The sequence below is a fragment of the Pipistrellus hanaki genome (assembly GCF_964339955.1).
Source record: "Pipistrellus hanaki genome assembly, chromosome: 7".
Taxonomy (NCBI): domain Eukaryota; kingdom Metazoa; phylum Chordata; class Mammalia; order Chiroptera; family Vespertilionidae; genus Pipistrellus; species Pipistrellus hanaki.
In genome coordinates, this window is record NC_140509.1 from 13,823,328 (window position 1) to 13,845,248 (window position 21,921).

General features: G+C 33.7%; 1 protein-coding gene across 4 annotated transcripts in view; it reads right to left on the bottom strand.

The window, feature by feature from the left end:
* The window catches only part of SUPT3H (SPT3 homolog, SAGA and STAGA complex component), a 390,182-nt gene that overhangs the window by 205,879 nt on the left and 162,382 nt on the right, over positions 1-21,921 (bottom strand). For all 4 annotated transcript variants that reach the window (XM_084889815.1, XM_084889814.1, XM_084889816.1 and 1 more), the window contains exon 3: positions 6,295-6,379. In XM_084889815.1, the coding sequence (XP_084745941.1) occupies positions 6,295-6,379 (85 nt within the window). The remainder of the gene's footprint in view (positions 1-6,294; positions 6,380-21,921) is intronic.

Here is a 21,921-nt window from a genome sequence, read left to right on the forward strand (position 1 = left end):
GTAATTTTGTGTCTTTGTACTTTTGAGCAATTATTTTCTCCTGGCTACTTGTAGTTTCTTATCAATGCCTCACTTAGTAAATAATCACCATTCTGCTGCTTCTACTCTATTATAAAGAAGAAAAACAAATAAAATTTTTAATTAAACATACTGAATAATTAGCAGCATTTCTATAGTATCTACTACCTACTTTTATTGCTTACTGTCAATTCTTAGCTGGATTAGAGTGCAAAGTCAGTATAATATTACTGATAACAAAACATCATTTTCAAAATTAGTATCAAAATGTTAAGACTTATTTCTTAATCCTTTTTTAATTGATACACTTATTTAACAAACTTTATATCTCCTTCCATTAACTTTAAAAAATTGAAGTTAAATTTATATCATTGCTCCATTTAGAAATACTTTGTGAATTTCAGATTATATATATTAGAATTTCAGAACAACTTACTCTAGAGAAGTATATAAGGATAGTTACAATAATATCTTTAGGGGAAACTAAGAATATGATTTCCACATTTATCAAGATACATAAAAATGACTAGAAATTATTAGCATAAACAAATTGGGCCCTATCCCAATATATTAAAATTACTTGCTTTATCCCTAATATAACATTAGGATGGGTGCAAATATTTGAAGGGACTAAAAACACACACACACATCTTTTAATAAAGTATTATATATTTTTCAACATTGTCTTACTTATTATCTATACCAATACTATTCAGTACTAGGATCTGAGAAATAAAGTCTCTTAATTATATCTACACTAGAGGCTCAGTGCACAAAAATACGTGCATGGTACGGGGTCCCCTCATACTGGCCTGCACCCTCTCCAATCTGGGATTCCTCTCGCAATCTGGGACCGCTGGCTTCTAACTACTCACCTGCCTGCCTGCCTGATCACCCCTAACCACTCTACTTGCCTGGTCATCCCTAACCCCTCTGCCTGCCTGTGTGATCATCCCTAGCTGCTCTCCCCTGCCTGCCTGATCCCCCCTAACTACTCTCCCCTACTGGCCTGATCATGCCTAACCACTCTCCCCTGTAGGCCTGATGGCTCCTAACCGCCTCTGCCTCAGCCCCTGCCACTGTGGCTTTGTCCAGAAGACGTCCAGTCTTTCTGGTCTTATTAGCATATTACCCTTTATATAGGTTTGCATCTATTTGGTAAATCCAAAATTCTTGGAAACTATACATTAGGTATTTTTAAGATGTTTCAGCCAGAACTAAAACATTCAACACAGGTCAGAAGTCCAAGCATGATATAGGATCCCAGCAGCTAGTAAAGATTAGTGAGGTGAAGGGAGCCTAGCAGACCAGCAATGGGGAGGAAAAATAAAGAAGCTTAAAGAAAAATCTTTGACACGTGAAGAAAAATGGGAAGATATTATTTTATATCCATGCTAAGAAAACCAAGTAACCTGAGACACTACATATAACTTATAAGTACTGTGAACAATTAGTGCTCTGAGATTTTCTTACCTTGAAGACTTGAACGGACTATTAGTGAGATATTCTCTAGCAGGATAAAAGAGACAGGCTAAGAATGCAGGTGTGTGGTGGTGGGGGGTGGGATTAGAAATCCCTTCCTGGTTGGTCCTCTAGGTTATGCTGTAGCAAATTACCCAGGGGAATTCAGAGAAAATGGAGCTCAAGAGGTTTTCTACTTCAAATATGCCCATACTGTGTCAAAGATTAAAAACTACTTATCTATTAACAGCAATATGAACTTATTTATTTTTTAAAAAGAGGAGATGCAATAGTATCTCTTGAAGCATGAGGCGGTAACATATGAGAGAAAATAAGGTTAATTAAAATAGGAAATTTTAAGGCCAATCAATCAGAAATAAGTGCTATTCCAAATCAATTATAAAATTATCACAATACATTCACAAGAAAATAAAGTTATAAGTACAAACAAATAAAAGTCATCAGCGTTTAGCAACACAATGTTTTATATTTTGAACCACCCTGTATATGGACATGGGCACATGTGTGTTTTCCACAAAATGGTGTGTTTTCAGTCTGTTTATGCTAAATATGTGGTACTTCACTTACTCCACAGTAGGACCAGACAAAACAGACCAAGATTTTTTCCCCCCAGATGGTATTTGTGAACCCCTGTATCCCATTCACATAAACACAGAATGTGTTCCGGTTTGCTGAGTTACATATACATGCTGTGACTCAGTACAAAGTCTGAATGTTTAGTTAGCTAGAAGTCTGCTTCCATTCTGTGATTCATGAGGTCCCCCTGGTACCGCTACTTCCTTTATTTTATGCAATCACAAATTATATTAGTTTGTCCTATTTTGATAACCCTTAAAATTGAAGTTCTGCACGAGAAATTTTATGACTATTTTAAAACATACTCATAAACTATTACTGAGGTGGCATAAGTGACGCCTCACAGAATTGGTGATTAGGATTGAGCAGGGCCTTGCATGAGCTCCTTCTACCAGGTTAACTGCCAAGTTAAAAAGTGTTAGAAGTAGGAGGGGAGTGGGAGAGCAGGGATAGACAACTCAGCGCATACTGACCAAGATGGAAGATTTAAGCAATCAATTTTCACACATATAAATTTGTTATTAATTTTTACAATTAAAGATTATTACCATGACCCTGAAAAACTGGTTCTGATATGAAAACAGTACAACAAATTGAATAGCTTATTCCTTACCTGTAAACTAATATAGTGAATTTCTGATATAATTTTGAAATGAAATGTAATTATATTCTAAGCATAAAATGAAGAGACCCTCTGACAAGTAACTTTGAATGAACAGAAAATAAAAGCACCTATACAGTCATCAGAAATCATGTCAGCTTGGAATGTGAAAGGATATTATAATTAATAGCATTATAGGAGCAATTCATTTATTGATGCTGCAATACTGAGTATAGTTCCAGTATAGTTCTCATTTGCTCTGGGTACTGCTGCCACTATAATGGCTCAATACAAAACAAAGACTGAACACTATTTTCCCTTTTTGCCTTTTTTGTAAAAGTCAAAATCCTCTTCAGATTTCTTCAGGTTAGTGGAAACAGGTACTGAGGTAGGTCTTTAGTAAAAGTGAAGTGGTGGAACACACACTTTCAAAAAGCAGGGGATGCCTATATGTACAGGGTGTCCCCAAAATGCATACATACTTTGAATAATTACTAATCCCAATGGGTTAAATCTGAAAAGAAGGAAACATCAATTGAGCTATCAACTGTTAAAGTATATATGTATTTTTGGGGATACCCTATCTTACATAACGCATAAAAATTAGCTCAAAATGTCTTAAAGACTTACATGTAAGACCTGAAACTATAAAATTCCCAGAAGAAAACATGGGAAAAACTCTTTGACATTGGTCTTGCCCATGATTTTTTTTTTTTTTTCCTGGATATGACACTAAAAACACAAGTAACAAAACTAAAAAATAAACAACTAAAACTTTATCAAATTAAAAAGCTACTGCAAGCAAAAGTAATAATAAAATGAAAAAGCAACCTATGAAATGGGAGAAAATATTAGTAAACCAAATATCTGATAAGGGGTTAATATCTAAAATATATAAGGACCTGATAAACTCTATAGTAAAAGAAAATAAAAAAGAAATAATTTTAACACTTGCAAAGGATGGGTATCAGGAAGCCCCAATCCTGGTTCCAACTCCACCACTTACTAAGCCTGTAACTTTGGGTAAATCATCTTTCTTCACCTGGCCATTCAAATTAGGAATAACAATATCCTCACTGAGATTTAATAATAACCAAATAAAACATACATGAAAACATTAAAAAGTTTTTTAAAAAAATAAGAAAAGGATCTGATAGACACTTTTCCTAAGAATTTATGCAGATGGCCAACAGGTATATGAAAAGATGCTGAACATCACTTATCATCAGAGAAATTCAAATCAAAACCACAATGAGATATCAAACTTTGCTATTATTAAAAAAAAAAAGAAAAAGACATAAGATAGCAAGAGGTGGTGGAAAAGAAGGAATCCTTGCAAGATGTTAATAGAAATGTAAGTTGGAAAACAGTATGGAGGTTTCTCAAAATATTAAATATAGAACTACCATTTCCCTCTAGTCTCCATGCTTTCTAATGAGATTTCAGCTATGTTTCAAATCATTGTTCCCTTATCATAAAAAATCTGGCTACTTTCAGATTTACATCATGTCTTTAGTATTCAGTAGTTGGAACATGCATTTGGGGGGGATTACCCTGTTTAGAGTGGGCTCAGATTCTTGAATTTGTAGATTTACATATTTCAGAAGTTTTCAGTCATTATATGATTATTGAGAAAACCATTTACAATAGCACCAAAGAAGATTACACTTAGGAATCAATCTAACAAAAAATACATGAAGCCTATAGAAGAAAAATGTTACAACACTCATGAAAGACACAAAAGTAGTCTTGAAAAAAATGTTAAGACAGTTCCTATTCTTAAAATTGATTCAACACTATAAAGATGTAGTTCTCTCTAAATTTATGAATTCATGCAATCTCAATAAAAATACCAATAAGCTATTTTATGAATCTACAAAGTTTAATATAACATTCACTTGGAAAAATAAACATACAAGAAATACCAGGAGCATATTGAGAAAGAAAAATTACAAGGTAAGACTAGCTGTAACAATCTTTAAACTATACTATAAAATTGGTATAATTAAAAATGTCATATTAGCACATGTATAGACAATTTAAGCAATGGCACAGAATACAAAATTAGAAATATACTCTAAAGCATATATACTAATTTAGAGTATCATAAAGGAAATATCTCAAATGCATCAAAAAGATTAGATCCATAGCTTACACAATAACAAAAATAATTTATAGATGAACTAGGGATCTAAACATTAAAAAGGAAAGTCATACAAGTACTAGAAGACAAAATTGAATGATAATCTCTTTAAACTTGGTATAAAGAAAAGCCTTTCTAACTATGATTCTCAATCAAAAGGCAATAAATGATTAATGAACTTTAATCTGTTAAAATAACAAGTAGAAAGAAAACTGATCCACTGCAAGGATTTATTAACATATACCATAAACAAAGGACTAATATTTCTAATATATATCAACCTAGGACCGAAAAACAGATAGAAAAATGGGGAAAGAATATGACAGTGTTTTTCACTGGTATAATTTGAGCAATAAAAATAAGTAATATTACTGCACAATACCCTAAAAATAAAATTGAAATATATTTTAGTCCATCCATATGTTAAAATTAAATAAATATGTGGTGATAAAGAATGGCTATTCCTTTAAGGATAATAGAAATTAAAAAAAAAACAGAAAAGGAAAGAAGGAAATAGAAAACCACTATTAGGTAAATATCTATATATATAAAAGGCTAATATACAAAGTGTCCCCTCGGGAATTTAACCGGGAGACCAGATGGAGACAGCTATGGATGTGTGCTGACCACCAGAGGGCAGCACGGAAAGGAGGACCCCAGCTATCAGCCAGAAGTCCCTAATCAGCCCTGATATCCGGCCAGGCCTAGGGATCCTACCTGCGTACACATTTTGTGTACCGAGCTTCTAGTATGGTAATAATTATCTTAAAATACACTGATGAATGCTAAAATTTATGGACAAACATAAACCTGTTGATATGATACCCTTAGAAAGACCCCTAACTTCTATTAATAAGTTACTTTTTTTTTCATTTTGTTGTTAATAAGTATCTTAGGGGAAATAGTTAGTGACCATGCAAATATTCTTTTTATCTTGAATTGGCTCCTGGAAGAGAATAGGGACATTATGAGAAAAAAAAGATGAAATTCAAATAAGGTTGATAATTGTATTAACAGTATTATGCCCCTATTACTTCCTGGTTTTATAACTGTACTATAGTTATGTCAGATGTTAAGAGATGGCATTGAAGAGTATTTAGGAATTCTCTGTACTATTCTATTTATACACTATTTTGATGTCTAAAATTCAAAATAAAAAGGATTTAAAAATAGTACTGGAAAAACTATGCTTACATAGTAATAGAATACAGATTATAAAAGTTATTACCAGGGCTCAGAGGGTAAGTGAAAAAACTGATTTATACAGGCGACCCGTGGGAACTTTTATGGATAATGAAAATGTCTACATATCTTGATTGTGTTGGTAGTCACATAAGAATAAGTCATCAAAACTGGTAAAATTTTGCTACATGTAAACTGTAACTCAATAAAACTGACAAAAAATTCCAAATGCAATCCCAACATAAGCAGAATGCAGAGGAGAGATAACAAATGAGATTATATATGTTCTTACCAGATTAATTAACTGAGTGTGTACCACATCTTCTACCAAAACTGCTGTTTCATGAAGAGGCCTCCTAGAATCACCTAAAGAAAACCTGCAAAAAATAAAAAATTAATCACACCAGTATCAAGACTTACAAAGCTAAGAATGGAGAAGGTGAAAGATATTTACTACAATTATCTGTTTAATAAAGTACAATTGTTTTCTCAAGTAACAGAGTAGTGGTACAGTTTCCTATGGACAATGAATTGCATCGCTCTTACATCAAGTGAAAGCAGTGTTATCTATCCTATTTTTTGATTTGTGTAAAATTTTTAAGGGTATTTACTTTTTCAAAATGTAAAATATTAACAACCATTTAACACTGATAATCAGAAAATCATATCACCTCCAAATTGCCAATACAGAAATACAATATAGTAGCCATACAGAAAATTATAATAGCATATAAAATAATTAAAATAAAAACTGCTAAGAAAAATTTATGTAAATGTTATAAATTATCATTTTAAAGTATATACAGCCAATTATTAAGAATGGACTATAAAACTGTTCTTAAAAGTCCTATTCTCGATTTTCAAGTGGCGGATCAGATGTGCAGATAGTCACTTCCTGGTAGAACACATTTGAAAATGCACAATACTATATTAAAAACTAATATTTCAACAGTAGGAAAAACAAAACAGAAGTCAGACATAATGGCAAAATACAGTTCCAGAGGCTAAGTAAGAGACCCTGCAGTAAAAATTTATTCCTAGCATCCGATAACCTAGACTTCAACTAGCATGGTACTCAAGATATAGGAGAGAATGACAGGAAACCAAGCAAGGTAGGTCAGTTTGCAGAACCTAATATGGAGAAAAGTTGAGAAAACTAACACCCAGATGGTGATAACTTCATGTGTGAACTAGGAAAACACCTATTCCACAGAAGGCACTTTGCCTATATCACCCGAGGCTATCATGAAGAAAAAAAATGTAGTACTCTCCTAAATATAAAAAGATGAAAAATAAATTCTTACATATATGCTCAATTGATTTTCCATAAGAGTGGAAAGAACACCTAATTTGGAAAGGACAGTCTTTTCGATAATTGGTGTGAAGAAATGAACTCAAAATAGAACAAAGACCCAAATTAAAGAGCTAAAACTGTAAAACTCTTAGAATAGAGGGGAAATTTTTCATGACCTTGGATTTGGCAATGGTTTCTTAAGTATGGCACCAAAAGCACAGGCAACAAAAGAAAAAAATACATTGGACTACATCAAAACAAAATCCTTTTATATATCTGACACTACTCAGAACTTTTTGTTGTGTTCACTGATATATTCATTATTGAATTCTTTGGGCTACATGAACAAAGTTTTCCTCCTATTTTTTTTAAAATTTACTTCAAATCTCACTATAGAAAAAGTAAAAAAAAAATATATATATATATATATATATATATATATATATATATATCATCCTGAAGTGTTTGACTAAAATATAAAACAACAAATTCAATAAATAACTCTAATAAAAAGAACATTTTAAAAACACATTAATTGGATTGTTTTTAACATGTTCTTTTCACAAAAGATTTAAATTAAATTTGTTGTTTTATCTTTTAGTCAATTAGATTGTTTTAGCCAAGTGAATTGTTACAACTTGAGCAGTAAAAATAAATAATGATGTTACTGCATAATATGCTAAAAATGAAACTTAAATATAGATTAGTCTACACACACACACACACACAAATAGTATTCAGTGATAGAAAAGAATGAAATTTTGCCATTTGCAACAAAATGTTTAGACCTTGAAGGCAATTATGCTAAGTGAAATCAGAAAGAGAAAGACAAATACTATATGATCGCACTTATATTTGGAATATGAAAAACAAACAAAAAATAAAGTTGACAGATACAGAGAACAGATTGATTGTTGGGTGGAAAATGTGTCTAGGAACTCCACAAGTACAAATGTCCAGCTATAAAATAAATAAGCCCTGAGATGTAATGTACAAGATGATGATTATTATTAATAATACTGTATTGCTTTTTTTAATCTTGCTAAGAGAGATCTTAACCCTTTGCACTCCGAACCATTCTGGACATTGGCTACCAGCTACTCGACGCTAATGGAGGAAACGTGCGTTGAAATAACTCAATTCCCCGTAATCACTAATAAACTGCAATGTCCCCTGAGAGGGGACATCCGGTGATATGCTAGAATTCCGATGTCCCCTGAGAGGGGACAGCGGAGTGCAAAGGGTTAAAAGTCTTTGTCACAAAAAAATACATTTTTTGTAACTATGTTTGGTGACAGATAGCTAGACTTGATGTGGTAATCATTTCTCAGTATACACAAATATTGAATCATTATTTTGTACACCTGAAACTAATAATACGTCAATTTTACTTCAATTTAAATAAAAAAACGTGCCTTTTCAGATAATTTTTAAATCCTAAAAATATCTGTCTTCAAGAATTATTTTAAAGTTGTATTTTACAAAAGTCACTTTTATAAGAAAATTCTTGTGAGAAATTAAGTTGTACTAAATTGAGTAATTGGATACCAATTAAGAAATTGAGAAGAGATGAAGGTTTTTATATGCATAACATTGAAAAAAAAGAATAAAAATAAATGCAGGAAGGGTAGTAAGGACACAACTTATTTTTTGTTTCTATAAGTGAAAATATTCTATTTCCCTTAAAGAATTTTTTTTAAAAAGTGTTTGCACTTTTGGATTTTGTCAAAGGATTTTATATTATTCTTTTTCAGTGTATTTAATGGGGTCCACTTTGGGTTTAAAATAGTTTGTTTTCAAATTGTCAAGCCCTGTTTAAGAATAGAGTGAAGGACTGAAAAGGATTCTATAATAAAGGAGATCCTTTCACAATGCATACATATACCAAGTCCTCATACTGTACACTTTAAATAGCTTACAGTTTTATTAGTCAGCTAGAGGCCTGATGCATGGAAATTCATGCAAGAGTAGGCCTTCCTTCCCCCAGATCCCAGAAACCGGCTGACACTGGCTTTCCTTGGGCACCTGGAACCAGGACTTCCCTCCTCCGGCCACCTGCAGGCTGGCTTCCCCCAGGCCACCCACAGGCACCCAGGACCTGGGTTGGCTTCTCCTCTCCCCTCTCTTACCCACCCCCTTCCCCCCCCCCGCCCCCGCCCTGCTCGCCACCCCAGCTTTGTCCAGAATGACATCCAGTCTAATTAGCATACTATCCTTTTATTATTATAGATTATACCTCAATAAAGCTGATTGACTTTTAATGGAAAATAGATTCTGAAAAAGAAGCCAAGAGTGTAACTTTGATAAAAATCTGTGGCAAAGAACCTGCTGGGCCCGTCAGGAAGAACGCAAGGCCCACAAGCAGACCTGCTCATAAAGCATCCATGAACTCATCAAAAAGAAAGGACAAAGAGACATTTCTTTACTGCCATGTATTCATCTTCTTGGATGCTGAGCTGCTTTCAGTACTTACTACTGGCTACGAACTCTAATGTGGTTAACTCATTCTGGATGCTGTGGTTAAGTAAATTGCTGTGGTCTTGGGAGTTAGTTACTTTTTTTTTTTTTATTACTTCTGGTTTTTGGACATTTTTCTACCTCAGGTAACTGACATTACTTTGAATTGACACCAAGTGACTACTGCTTATTGTAAGAAGGTTCTAGGTGCCTTTCTGTCCCCAAAAGAAAGTTTCCTTTTTCCCTGCAAACTATTTATTTGATTATACTTTATAAACTAGGTATTACTATAATATCCAGGAATTTCTCCTAACTGGAATTAGAGTGAATAGCAGGCTACAGCCCTCACTACACTCTTGTCAGCTAACCTGGCACTAGACAGCACGTGCAAACACAGACATACTGCTTATGTCATTCTTACCCAATATCTGTTGAGAATGATTTACCCACTGTTCAAAGGGGTGGGTAGTGCATAAGATTGCTATGATCATTCATTTAAGGCAACCAGACAGTTAAAACACATGCAAATTATCCTTACTCTTCAATTTTTATCACCTCTAACTTTCATATACCTCAATGATTTTATCTATTTTTCAAAGTAAGAAATTAATTCAATTGGTTTTGAAAAGGTCAAAGTGATAAGTAAATTAAAACATCAAATGAATACCTAGGATAACAGTTTTTCTAGCAAGTAGATATAAATGTAGAAAAATATAAGAAAAGAGTATAAAATTATCATTCATGGTCTGTAAAATTTATAATATATCAGTGTGAAAAATACATATATATTTGTATAAAGTAAAATGAAAGTTAAGGCCAGTTAAAACTTTGAAAAAACACTACGTATACCACCTATTGATATTAAGTACCTAGTATGTTTCAGGCACACTTGCCGTTACTTATGATCATCAATGAACAAAACACATTAAACAAAAGACAAAAAGAGTAGAATTTGCATTCCAATGAGGAAAGGATACAAAAATCAATATAATTAATATAATAAATTACTAAAGAAGTGATGTATATGTTAAAAAATAACATAAGATAAAGGAAAACAGAATCAGAAGATGGGCAGTGTGAAATATTAAAATAATCATGTATTAATCTTTGATGTATGAGAGAAATAGATTTTAATAAATGAGAAGAAAACATAAATTAGACAATTTTGCAAAAACCAGACTTACCTAGGAAAGTTCACCTAGAATTATCATAGCACAAGGCATGAAAATGTGCATATTAGGAAGTTTACACAAATGACATATGCATATGAATTTCGTATTACAATTCAGAGCAATTTCCTCTTATATCTTATGTTCCCAAAAAGCAAATATCCCATATTCAAACTGTAATAAGTAACAGCATAAAGCAAATTATTCCTTATTAGAGGAATAAAAAGATAATGAATGAATGGTAGGCCAGGGATAGAGCAAAAAGATTTACTTCATTTATCTTATTTTAATAAGAAAAAAAAATGAAGGTTAAGAAAATTAAATAACCATCTTACGGTCACAAATCTAATTAAAGGCTTTTATTTCACCTAGAAATAATCTTCTGCAATTCTATGTTAAATGAGCAAAAACTAACAAATTAGATATATTATTCTTAGATGCTTACTTACCAAACATTAACAAAATAATATAAAGTCTGGTTCAACTACTTTGCATAACTAATTTCTAAGTCTTACAGTGCAGAAGCTTTTTAGTTTGATGTATTTAGTTTTATTTATTTGTTTTGGCTTTTATTTTCTTTGCCCTAGAAGACATACTTAAAAAAAATTTAAGATCAATGTCTAAGTGTTTATTGTTTATGTTTTTTCTAGAAGTTTTATGGTTTCAGATCTTACAATTAGAGTCTAACCCAGTGGTCGGCAAACTGCGGCTCGCGAGTCATATGCAGCTCTTTGGCTTCTTGAATGTGGCTCTTCGACAAAATACCACATGCAGGCACACACGCACAGTGTGATTGAAACTTTGTGGCCCATGCACAGAGTCGGTTTTCAGCTCTCAAAAGAAATTCCAATCGTTGTACTGTTGATATTTGGCTCTGTTAACTAATTAGTTTGCCAACCACTGGTATAACCCATTGAGTTTATTTATATATATATGGTGTAAGATTTCATTTTTTTTGCATGCATCTGTCCAGTTTTTCTAACACCATTTATTATAGAGACTGTGTTTTCCCCATTGTACATTTGTGCCTGTCTTGTTATATATTAATTGAGCATATAGACAAGGGTTTATTTCTGGGCTCTCTATTCTGTTCTATTGATCGATGTGTCTTCTTTTATGCCAGAATCCTGTTGTTAGATTATTAAAACCTTATAGTATAGTTTGATATCAGGTAGCATGATAAATCCAACTTGGTCCTTATTTCTCTAAATTGATTTGGCTATTCGGAGCCTTTTGTGGTTTCATATAAACTTTTGTATTACTTGTTCCTGTTTTGTGAAAAATATAAGGAAACCATCAACAAAACAAAAAGATAAAATAATGAATAGAAGATATATGCAAATGATACATCTGATAAGGGATCCAAAATATATAAAGAAACACAAACAAACAAAAAATACACGTAATCCAATTAAACAGAAGACATGAATAGACATTTCTTCAAAGAGGATATACAAATGGCCAACAGAAACATGAAAAAATGCTCTCAACATCACTAATCATCAAGGGAAATGCAAATCTGAACCACAATGAGATATAACCTCACCCCTGTCAGAATAGCTATTATCAACAAATCAATAAATAAATGTTGGAAAAGGGAACCTTCATACACTGTTGGTGGGGTTGTAAATTGGTGCAGCCACTATGAAAACAATATAGAGGTTCCTCAAAATAAATAAATAAATAAATAAATAAATAAATAAATAAATAAATAAATAACTAACTACTTAGGCATTTATCTGAAGAAATCCAAACAATAATTCCAAAAAAAAAAAAACAAAAACAAAAAAAAAAACAATCCCTATATTCACTGCACCATTACTTATAATAACCAAGATATGGACAGTAACTAAATTTTCATCAAGACAAATGGATAAAGATGTGGTCCTTATATTCAAGGCAATATTATAAAGCCATTAAAAAAGAATGAAATCTTGGCACTTGTGAGAATGGATGGACCTAGAAGGGATTAGGCCAGTGGTCAGCAAACTCATTAGTCAACAGAGCTAAATATCAACAGTACAATGATTGAAATTTCTTTTGAGAGCCAAATTAGTAAAACTTAAACTTCTTCTATCGCCACTTCTTCAAAACAGACTCGCCCAGGCCGTGGTATTTTGTGGAAGAGCCATACTCAAGGGGCCAAAGAGCTGGATGTGGCTCGCAAGCTACAGTTTGCTGACCATGGGATTAGGCTAAGGGAAATAACTCAGACTGAGAACAACCAAAAACATATGATTTCACTTACATGTGAAATCTATAAAACAAAATAAATAAGCAAAGAAAACAAATTCAAATAGAGAATTTAAGGTCTCTAGATTGGAGAGCTTTGGGGAAGGAATGGAAAAGATAAAAGGGATTGGGAAGTACAAATTGCCAGTTATAGAAACTGTACAGAGATATAAGATACAGCTCACAGAATACAGTCAATAATATTATAACTGTATGTGGTGCTAGATTATCAGTATGGTCACTTCATGTAAGATATGGAAATGTCTAATCACCATGTTATATACCTGAAACTAATACAGGGTGGGATAAAATTAAGTTTATAGTTGTGAGTAGGTGAAAGAGTACTCCCTGTATTATTATTTATTAATTGATATATTATTTTTCATACTAACAACTGTAAATCTACTTTTGCCTAACCCTATATAATACTATTTTTGAACAGTAAGGAAAACATAAATTTAAAATTTTACAAATAAATAAACAAATACAAAGCCTTGACTGGGTAGCTCAGTTGGTTAGAACATTGTCCCGATACACCAAAATTATGGGTCCAGTTCCCAGGGCAGGGCACATACAAGAATCAACCAATGAATGCATAAGTAAGTGGAACAAACAAATCAATGTATGTCTGTCTCTCTCTCTCTCTCTCTCTCTCTCTCTCTCTCTCTCTGAAATCACTAAAATCAATCAATTAATAAATACATTTTTAAAATCTTAAGCTTTTTAGAGAAATATGCAATAATTTCATAAAAGTTGTTTTAGTCCCTATAGGCCCTGAAAATATTTAATTATACAAGAATTTATCTTATTGTTGCTGAAAGTTAACAGTCAAAAATTAACTTCTAAAACATTGGATATAGACACACTATAATCACAAATTTCACCCAAATTTTCAAGCACATTTCATGGACTGTGAATCAAAGACCCAATAAAGTTAAGAGATTTGCCCATGGCGTTAGAGAAAATAAGCTTATGAATTACATACTGTGAGAAAGTCACTTAAAAATAAAATTTTGCATTATACATGTATTTAGAAAATTAAAATGAATAAATGTGGCAAACTGGACAGAAAAATTGATGTTATCCAGACAAAAAGTATTTTGTAGGTAAATGAGTTTAGGAAATGCCATATATTTTAGTATTTTCTAGATTTGTAACGCATATTACCATATTAGACACTGAGTAGTTCTGAAAAAAAGAAACTTTTGGTTTTCAATGTATTTACTGGGTATGTAATTATTTTTCTAAGCCCATTTAGTTATGTAGCATTGAAAATCAATTCAGGCAAAACTGACATAAGGAAAAGGACGCCAATATGACTTCAGACCTTTAGTGAGAGGAGCCAAAATAAGCGGCAGCCTCAAGTGTTAGAACTTCCAAGTTCTTCCGTTTTAAACAATGGGATGATGATGTGTAATAATAATTGTTTTTTTTAACTTATTAATCACTGTTCAAATATTTCTTGTGGCCCTCAATATCAGGCACTAAATTTTACACTAGCTGAGAATTTTGAAAGTTGCACAAACGAGGGAGTTTTCAGCAGCTATGGTTAGCAGTCACCCTGAGGATATTAAGCTGGCCACTGGGCCTTCTCACAATGGCAGCTCCTCACTGCTGGAAGCCAGTCAGGAACAGAATCACGCCAATAAACCTGCCTCTGAGTGCAGGGGTCTCATCTGAGTCCTCACTACTAGATGACATCCTCCTCCAGAACAATGACGACCCCTGCACCCATGCTTCCTGCACTAGTAAGATGAGTAGTTTTCCTGCTAAGAGGCTGTGTATGACCAGCATACATTGTTCTTTAACGAGAAAAAGAAATTGATTTTTTTCTATTTCAGATAGTGAATGGTGATTTCATTAAGTTTCATAGGGTTTAAGAAAATCTGCTCTAACAGCCCTATCAACCTAACCATGAGTCCTCACTTTTTCCCCTTTTAACTTTTTATTTTGAAAAATTTCATATCAACGAAAAAACAACAACAAAATAATGGTACAATGAAAACATGCAATTTTCGTATAGATTCACCAACTGTTATCATTTTGGAACATTTGCTTTCTCTCAAAATTATACATACACATTTATATATATACACACACAAACACATTGCAAACATATATACTTATATACTTCTACTTTACCTACATCTATTTTTCTTTGAAGAGCAAACATTTATTGAGTACTTTACATGTGCCTGGCATACTTAGGTAAATTGTCATTTAAACCTCTTAAAGACCACCCCGCCCCCCCCCCACCTCAGTCTCTCCCACTTTTGGAATGCTATTCTTGAAGATTAAGTAAAATTATGTTTCTCTGTTAACTTTCACACATGAGGCTTAGTTTTGTCACCTAAAGCTAGATGAAATATCACATCTATCTTTTACATGTGACAGGTCTTCAAAAATATGAAGAAAACTGCTTAAATCTTTTAGGAAAGTATCATTTTAAAGTTTTCTTGAGATAGTACATATGCTATACAATAAAAGGCTAATATGTAAATTGTCCCCTCAACCAGGAGTTCAACCAGGGGACTGGGCCAGCCTGCCAACCTCCCATGGGCCGTCCCCTGTCCAACCCCACCCCCAATCTGCCGCATCCATCCCGACAGGGGGTGGGGCCGGCCAGCCAACCTTCTGTGTTCCCTCTCCCTGGCCAGTCTGGTCTGATTGGCCCCAATCAGGGTAGGCCAACCGGACCCCGCCTGTGCATGAATTTGTGCACCAGGCCTCTAGTATACTATAAAATCACATATAAAAGGGGTTTAATTCAGTGACTTTTAGTAAATTTATACAGTTGTACCCATCACTACTGTTCAGTTTCAGAATATTTCCATCATTCAAAAAAAAAAAAATGTCTCTTGCCTTTTTACCATATGTACCAGTTAATAATGCGGATTTTTAAAAAATAGATGGAGTTACACATAAGTTGATATATATGCGATTTGATATGTATGCTATTTTGTTGTATTGACAGCAAGCTTCAAAACTTCCTATATCAAACTTTCTGAAGGTGTTAACAACAAAGATATTTTTACACTTAAAAATGTCGAATTTTGTGCCAAGAAAAAAAAAAAGAGCATTTGCGGTAAGTTTTTAATTCATTATTTTATTTTGAAAAAAAAAAAAATGCTGCTGAAAGTTATATAGTTGGGGAAGCTTATGGTGAACATGCTTCATTTCAATATCCTTCTGAATGCTGGTTTAAATACTTTAAAAATGATGATTTCTATGTGAAAGACAAAGAATGTCCAGGTCAACTGAAAAATTTGATGATCAACAATTTCCAAGCATTACTGGGCATGAAGATGCATGTCAAACTCAAAAACAACTTGCAGAAGGATTAAACGTTGCTCAACAAACAATTTCCTATCATTTACAAACAATGGGAAGGAAAAGGGCTGCTACATCAGCTGATTGAAAGACAAATGGAAAACTGAAAAGTCATCAGTAAAATGTTGCTTCAACGGTATGAAAGAAAGTCTTTTTCGCATCAAATTGTGACTGGTGAGGAAAAGTGGATTCATTTTGAGAATCCCAAATGCACAAAATCATGGGTTGATCAAGGTCAACCATCAACATCTACTGGAAGGCCAAATGGCCTCGGAAAGAAGACAATGCTCTGCGTTTGGTGAGATCAGGAAGGTGTGGTGTATTATGAGTATGAGCTTCTAAAACCAGGTGGAACCATTAATCCTGATTGCTACCAACAACAAATTATCAATTTGAACCACACTTTGGTCATAAAACAACCAGAATGTGCCAGAAGACACAGCAAAGTAATTTTGCTTCATGATGATGCACCATCACACACTTCGAAACCAGTTAAAGCCAAAACCGGTTTGACTCAGTGGATAGAGTCAGCCTGCGGACTGAAATGTCCCAGGTTTGATTACGGTCAAGGGTATATACCTTGGTTGTGGGCACATCCCCAGTAGGGGGTGTGCAGGAGGCAGCTGATCGATGTTTCTCTCTCATAGATGTTTCTAACTCTCTATCCTCTACCTTCCTCTCTGTAATAAAAATCAATAAAATATGTTAAAAAAAAAAAAAAAAAAAGACAGTTAAAGACTTGTCAAAAGATCTTGCCTGGGAAGTATTAACCCACCCGCTATATTCACCAGACCTTGCTCCTTCAGATTATCACTTGTTCCAATAGATGGTACACACACTTTCTGAGGAGCACTTCAAAATGTATCAAGAAGTGGAAAATTGGGTCTCTGAATGATTTGCCTCAAAACAAGAAAAGTTCTATTGGAACGGTATCCACAAATTACATGAAAGATGGGGGAAATGTGTAGCTAGAGATGGACATTACTTTGAATAAAGCACTTTTATGTTTCTCTTGAAATTATCTTGTTTTCTTTGATTGCAAAATCCACATTATTAACTGGTATACCTGGTACAATTAATCCACATTCCCATCCCCAGCTCAAGGCAACCACTAATCTACCTGAAAAAATCATGCATCCTCACTAGTCTTCAAGGTTAAAGACTCTTCATTTCTTATCCTTTAATAAAGGGTACTTAAATGGCATATCCTTATAGATAGACCTTTTACAACTATCACCATTTCCAATCCTCAATGAAACAGAAGAGCTTAGCATTTATTTAGTTTATATATTGAGATCCCACTCAAAATAATATTTAAAGAAAAAGATTCCAAAACTTTTAAACTAACAAAGAAAATGAAAACCTCTAATGTAAGTGTTGAAGAAGTCACAGGCCCAATATAAAGCCCTGTAGCTAAGAGATAACCTTGAGACTACAGACCAGCACTTCGTGGGCTAGGAACTGGTGAAGCAACTATCAAGGTGCCTTTGTCTTTACTCCAGTTCTCCACCTCGCCCATAAGAACATCTCACTGAATTTTTGTACTATACTGCCTGCCATGGCATTACCCTATCATTAAGGGAAGTCATTTTACTCTGATACGTACTGTGAACTCATGAAATTTCCTCATAATTAAAAATGCCAGATTTTTTTTTGAGATTGATGTCAAGTTCACTAGAGTGCAAAGACTAGAATCTCCCTTCCCCCACCATTTCAAAATAAAGCAAACTCATGCCAAAATTATTACATTATTATATTTCCTTAAATAGCCTTCTAGAAAAACCACCTGGTCATAATTAATACTACTGTTGTAACTATATTCTCTCCTCATGTACTTATGTTTCCAGAACTTGTCACCTAGAAAAACAGTTTTAGTCTCATATACTATAATACTGACTAAAGAAACCTATAAATTCAAAAAATATGGAAAACAACGAAAATTTATAATATCATCAATTAAGCAGTTAATTTTGCAAATATTCATGACTGCCAAAAGGAAAATGCATAAATATTCCAGTTATAGTACATAATACATTCCATTTGTTCCTTCACAAAGAGCTTTAGTTTCAATCAGGAAATGTACAAGACAACTGTCTTTTTAGAATATGTAAACTAGACAATGATCTGTCACTTTTGTTCTGAGAACATTAAGAAAAAGTTTATCTCTAATTCTACCATAATGTTTTTCAAATCAAAATGAAATTGAGTGCGCCAGAAGAAATGTATTTTAAGTCTGTTCTCCAGAAAATGGATAAAAAAGTGGTAACAGAAGAAAGATGTTAAAAATTAATTATATATAACAATTATACCAAAGAAAAACATATAGGATATGTGAATGATCTTTTGGGATTATTTTAGATTATACTCTACAACTTTTAAAATTTGGCATGTAATAAAAATCTTTTATTGCTGTTTACACACAGTATCACTGAAACTCATGTTAATCTTTAAATTATACTATGAAAAGTTTATATTTCTAGTAGCTTACAATGAATAAAATGTACAATCTTCCAAATGTACTGAAAATTTTCATAAAACATCTATGTACCTTCCAAACACCAGCCTATATATTATTAAATATATTCATAAAGACCAGCTATTTGGAAGAAAATACAAATATTAGTAATAATTAACATCAAACACCAACTTACAACATACACAAAAATAAACTCAAAGGGATAATGACTTAAACATAAAATGGGAAAACCATAAAAATATTAGAGAAATCCATAGGCAGCAAAATCTCAGACATATGCTGAAGCAGTATCTTCACCGATACAGCTCCTATGGCAATGAAACTAAAGAGAAAATAATCAAATGGGACTACATCAAAATAAAAGCTTTTTAACAGCAAAAGAAACCATCAACAAAACAACAAGAAAGCCCACTGCATGGCAGGACATATTTGCCAATGTTATCACCGATAAGGGTTTAATTTCCAACATTTACAGGAACTCATACAACTTAACAAAAGGAAGATTAACAATCCAATCAAAAAATGGGCAATACACCTAAATAGATACTTTTCAAAAGAGGACATAAGGAAGGCCAAGAGACATATAAAAACATGCTCATGCTCAAAGTCACTAATCATCTGAAAGATGCAAATCAAAATGACAATGAGGTACCATCTCACACCCATCAGAATGGCTATCATCAACAAATCAACAAATGACAAGTGCTGGAGAGGAGGTGAAGAAAAAGGAACCCTAGTGCACTGCCGGTGGGAATGCAGACTGGTGTACCCACTGTGGAGCACAGTATGGAGTTTCCTTAAAAAACTAAAAATGTAACTCTCATATGACCCAGTGATCCCACTTCTAGGAATATATCCCAAGAAACTAGAAACAAGAATCAGAAAGGATATATAAACCCCTATGTTCATAGCAGCACAATTTATCATAGCTAAGATTTGGAAACAGCCTAAGTGCCCATCAGCAAATGAGTGGATTAAAAAAATGTGGTACAGCTACACAATGGAATACTATGCTGCAATAAAAAGGAAGGAATTCTTACCATTTGCAACAGCATGGATGGAACTGGAGAGCATTATGCTAAGCGAAATAAGGCAGTCAGAGAAAGATAAATATCACATGATCTCACTCATTTGTGGAATATAATGAACAACATAAACTGATGAACAAAAACAGATCCAGAAACAGAGAAGCATCAATCAGACAGTCAAACCTTAAAAGGAAGGTAGAGGAGGATGGGGTTAAGGGGAGAGATCAACCAAAGGACTTATATGCATGCATATAAGCCTAACCAATGGACACAGACACCAAGGGGATGAGTGGGGGAGAGGGGGGCAATGGGAGGATAAGGACACATACGTATGTAATACCTTAATCAATAAAGGGGATGGGGGGATAGTAGTTAACACCTAGCCTTAGAACTATCACAGAATCCTATAACTTTTTAATTCCTTTGCCTATTATATGAAAAGTCTCTGAAATCTGGATTTTACCTTTGGTTCTGGACTTATTTCCAACTACACATGTTTTCTTCCTGCCTTACCTATCAAACAACCTGTAGATTTCTAACCACACAATGAGTTTTACATCTTTGGGCCTTTGTATGTGATATTCTCTCTGCCAAATATGTCTTCGTTTCTTCTTTCATTCAACTAACTCCTTCAAAATTTAGGTCAAGGGGTACCACTCTTGGGAAATTTTCCCTAATCCCCAGTTTGATTTAGATACTCCTCTGCAGTATATTGCATTGAGAGCCCTAATTCTTCACCACATACTATCAATATATCAATTCTCATTGTCAAATATCTTTAAATGCTTCCACACTATAAGCTTAATTCTGAGCTTAATCATGTTATGTATTTTGGCCAGTAAGATATTAGCAGAGGTCAGAAAGCAGAGGCTAAAAAGCACTCATATTTCAACTTGTGCTCTTGCACTGTGCCACTGCCATGAAAACACGCCCAAGCTAAACTGCTGGAAGGTTACACACACTTGGAGCAGAGCTGAGTCAGCTCAATTCTCCAGCTGAAGAATCCCAGGATGGTTGAATAGGCTGACAGTCAGCTAATACTTAGACAAATGACAGAACTCAGTCAACACTGGTGGGGCTGCCTAATCTACCATGCTAGACTCGTGAACATAATGCTGAGGTTTTACTACTAAAGGTTTATAGTTTTTTCTTATTCAGCATTATTGTGGCAATAAATAACAGATCTACCCTCCAAGATGCTTCCATAGCACTTATCATAGAGGAAGGGAAGGATCAAAAGAAGAGTCCCGTGGAAGAAGAAAACATTCTTACGGAAAAGGATATAGGTGAGAAGAACAGCCATTTAGATGGATTCATCTCCCATTGATTTCACTGGGATCTCAGATTCTAAGGAATTGTTCCCAGAGTGTGCAACTGAAGGGAACATACAGACTAAATACTGGTAGAGCAAATTAAAACCCCACGCCATATAGGTGTATTAGGTGAGAGAGAAAAAATACGTACAATTCATGTGACTTGTGGATACAATGTTAGCAGTAAAGAGCCAATAATTGTAGTACTTTGGCTGATAACAATATAGGGTTATGCAGAGGATACTAGGGCAGAGAATCAAAGAGTAAATTCTTAAAAATCTTAACATTCTCATAGTAAGAGGTAATTGGCAGAACTTCAAAGATGCAAAAGAAAAAGGGCCTTCATTTTTTCTTTTATCCTGTAATCCCACATACATTTCCCACACTTCACTGCTTCTGCATCTTTGCCTCTACCTAGAAGGCTTTGTTGTACCCCTAATCTGCCAGCACCTTTCATATCCTGTTTAATACCACCGTATCTCTTAAGATCTTGATCAAATGTTTCCCCTTCCAGAAATCATCTCTAACATCTGTCACAAGAACTAATTATACACCCTTAGAATTTGTACATGCATATGTATAACATAAAAAGCATTAGTGCTAATTAGGTGATGATAGAG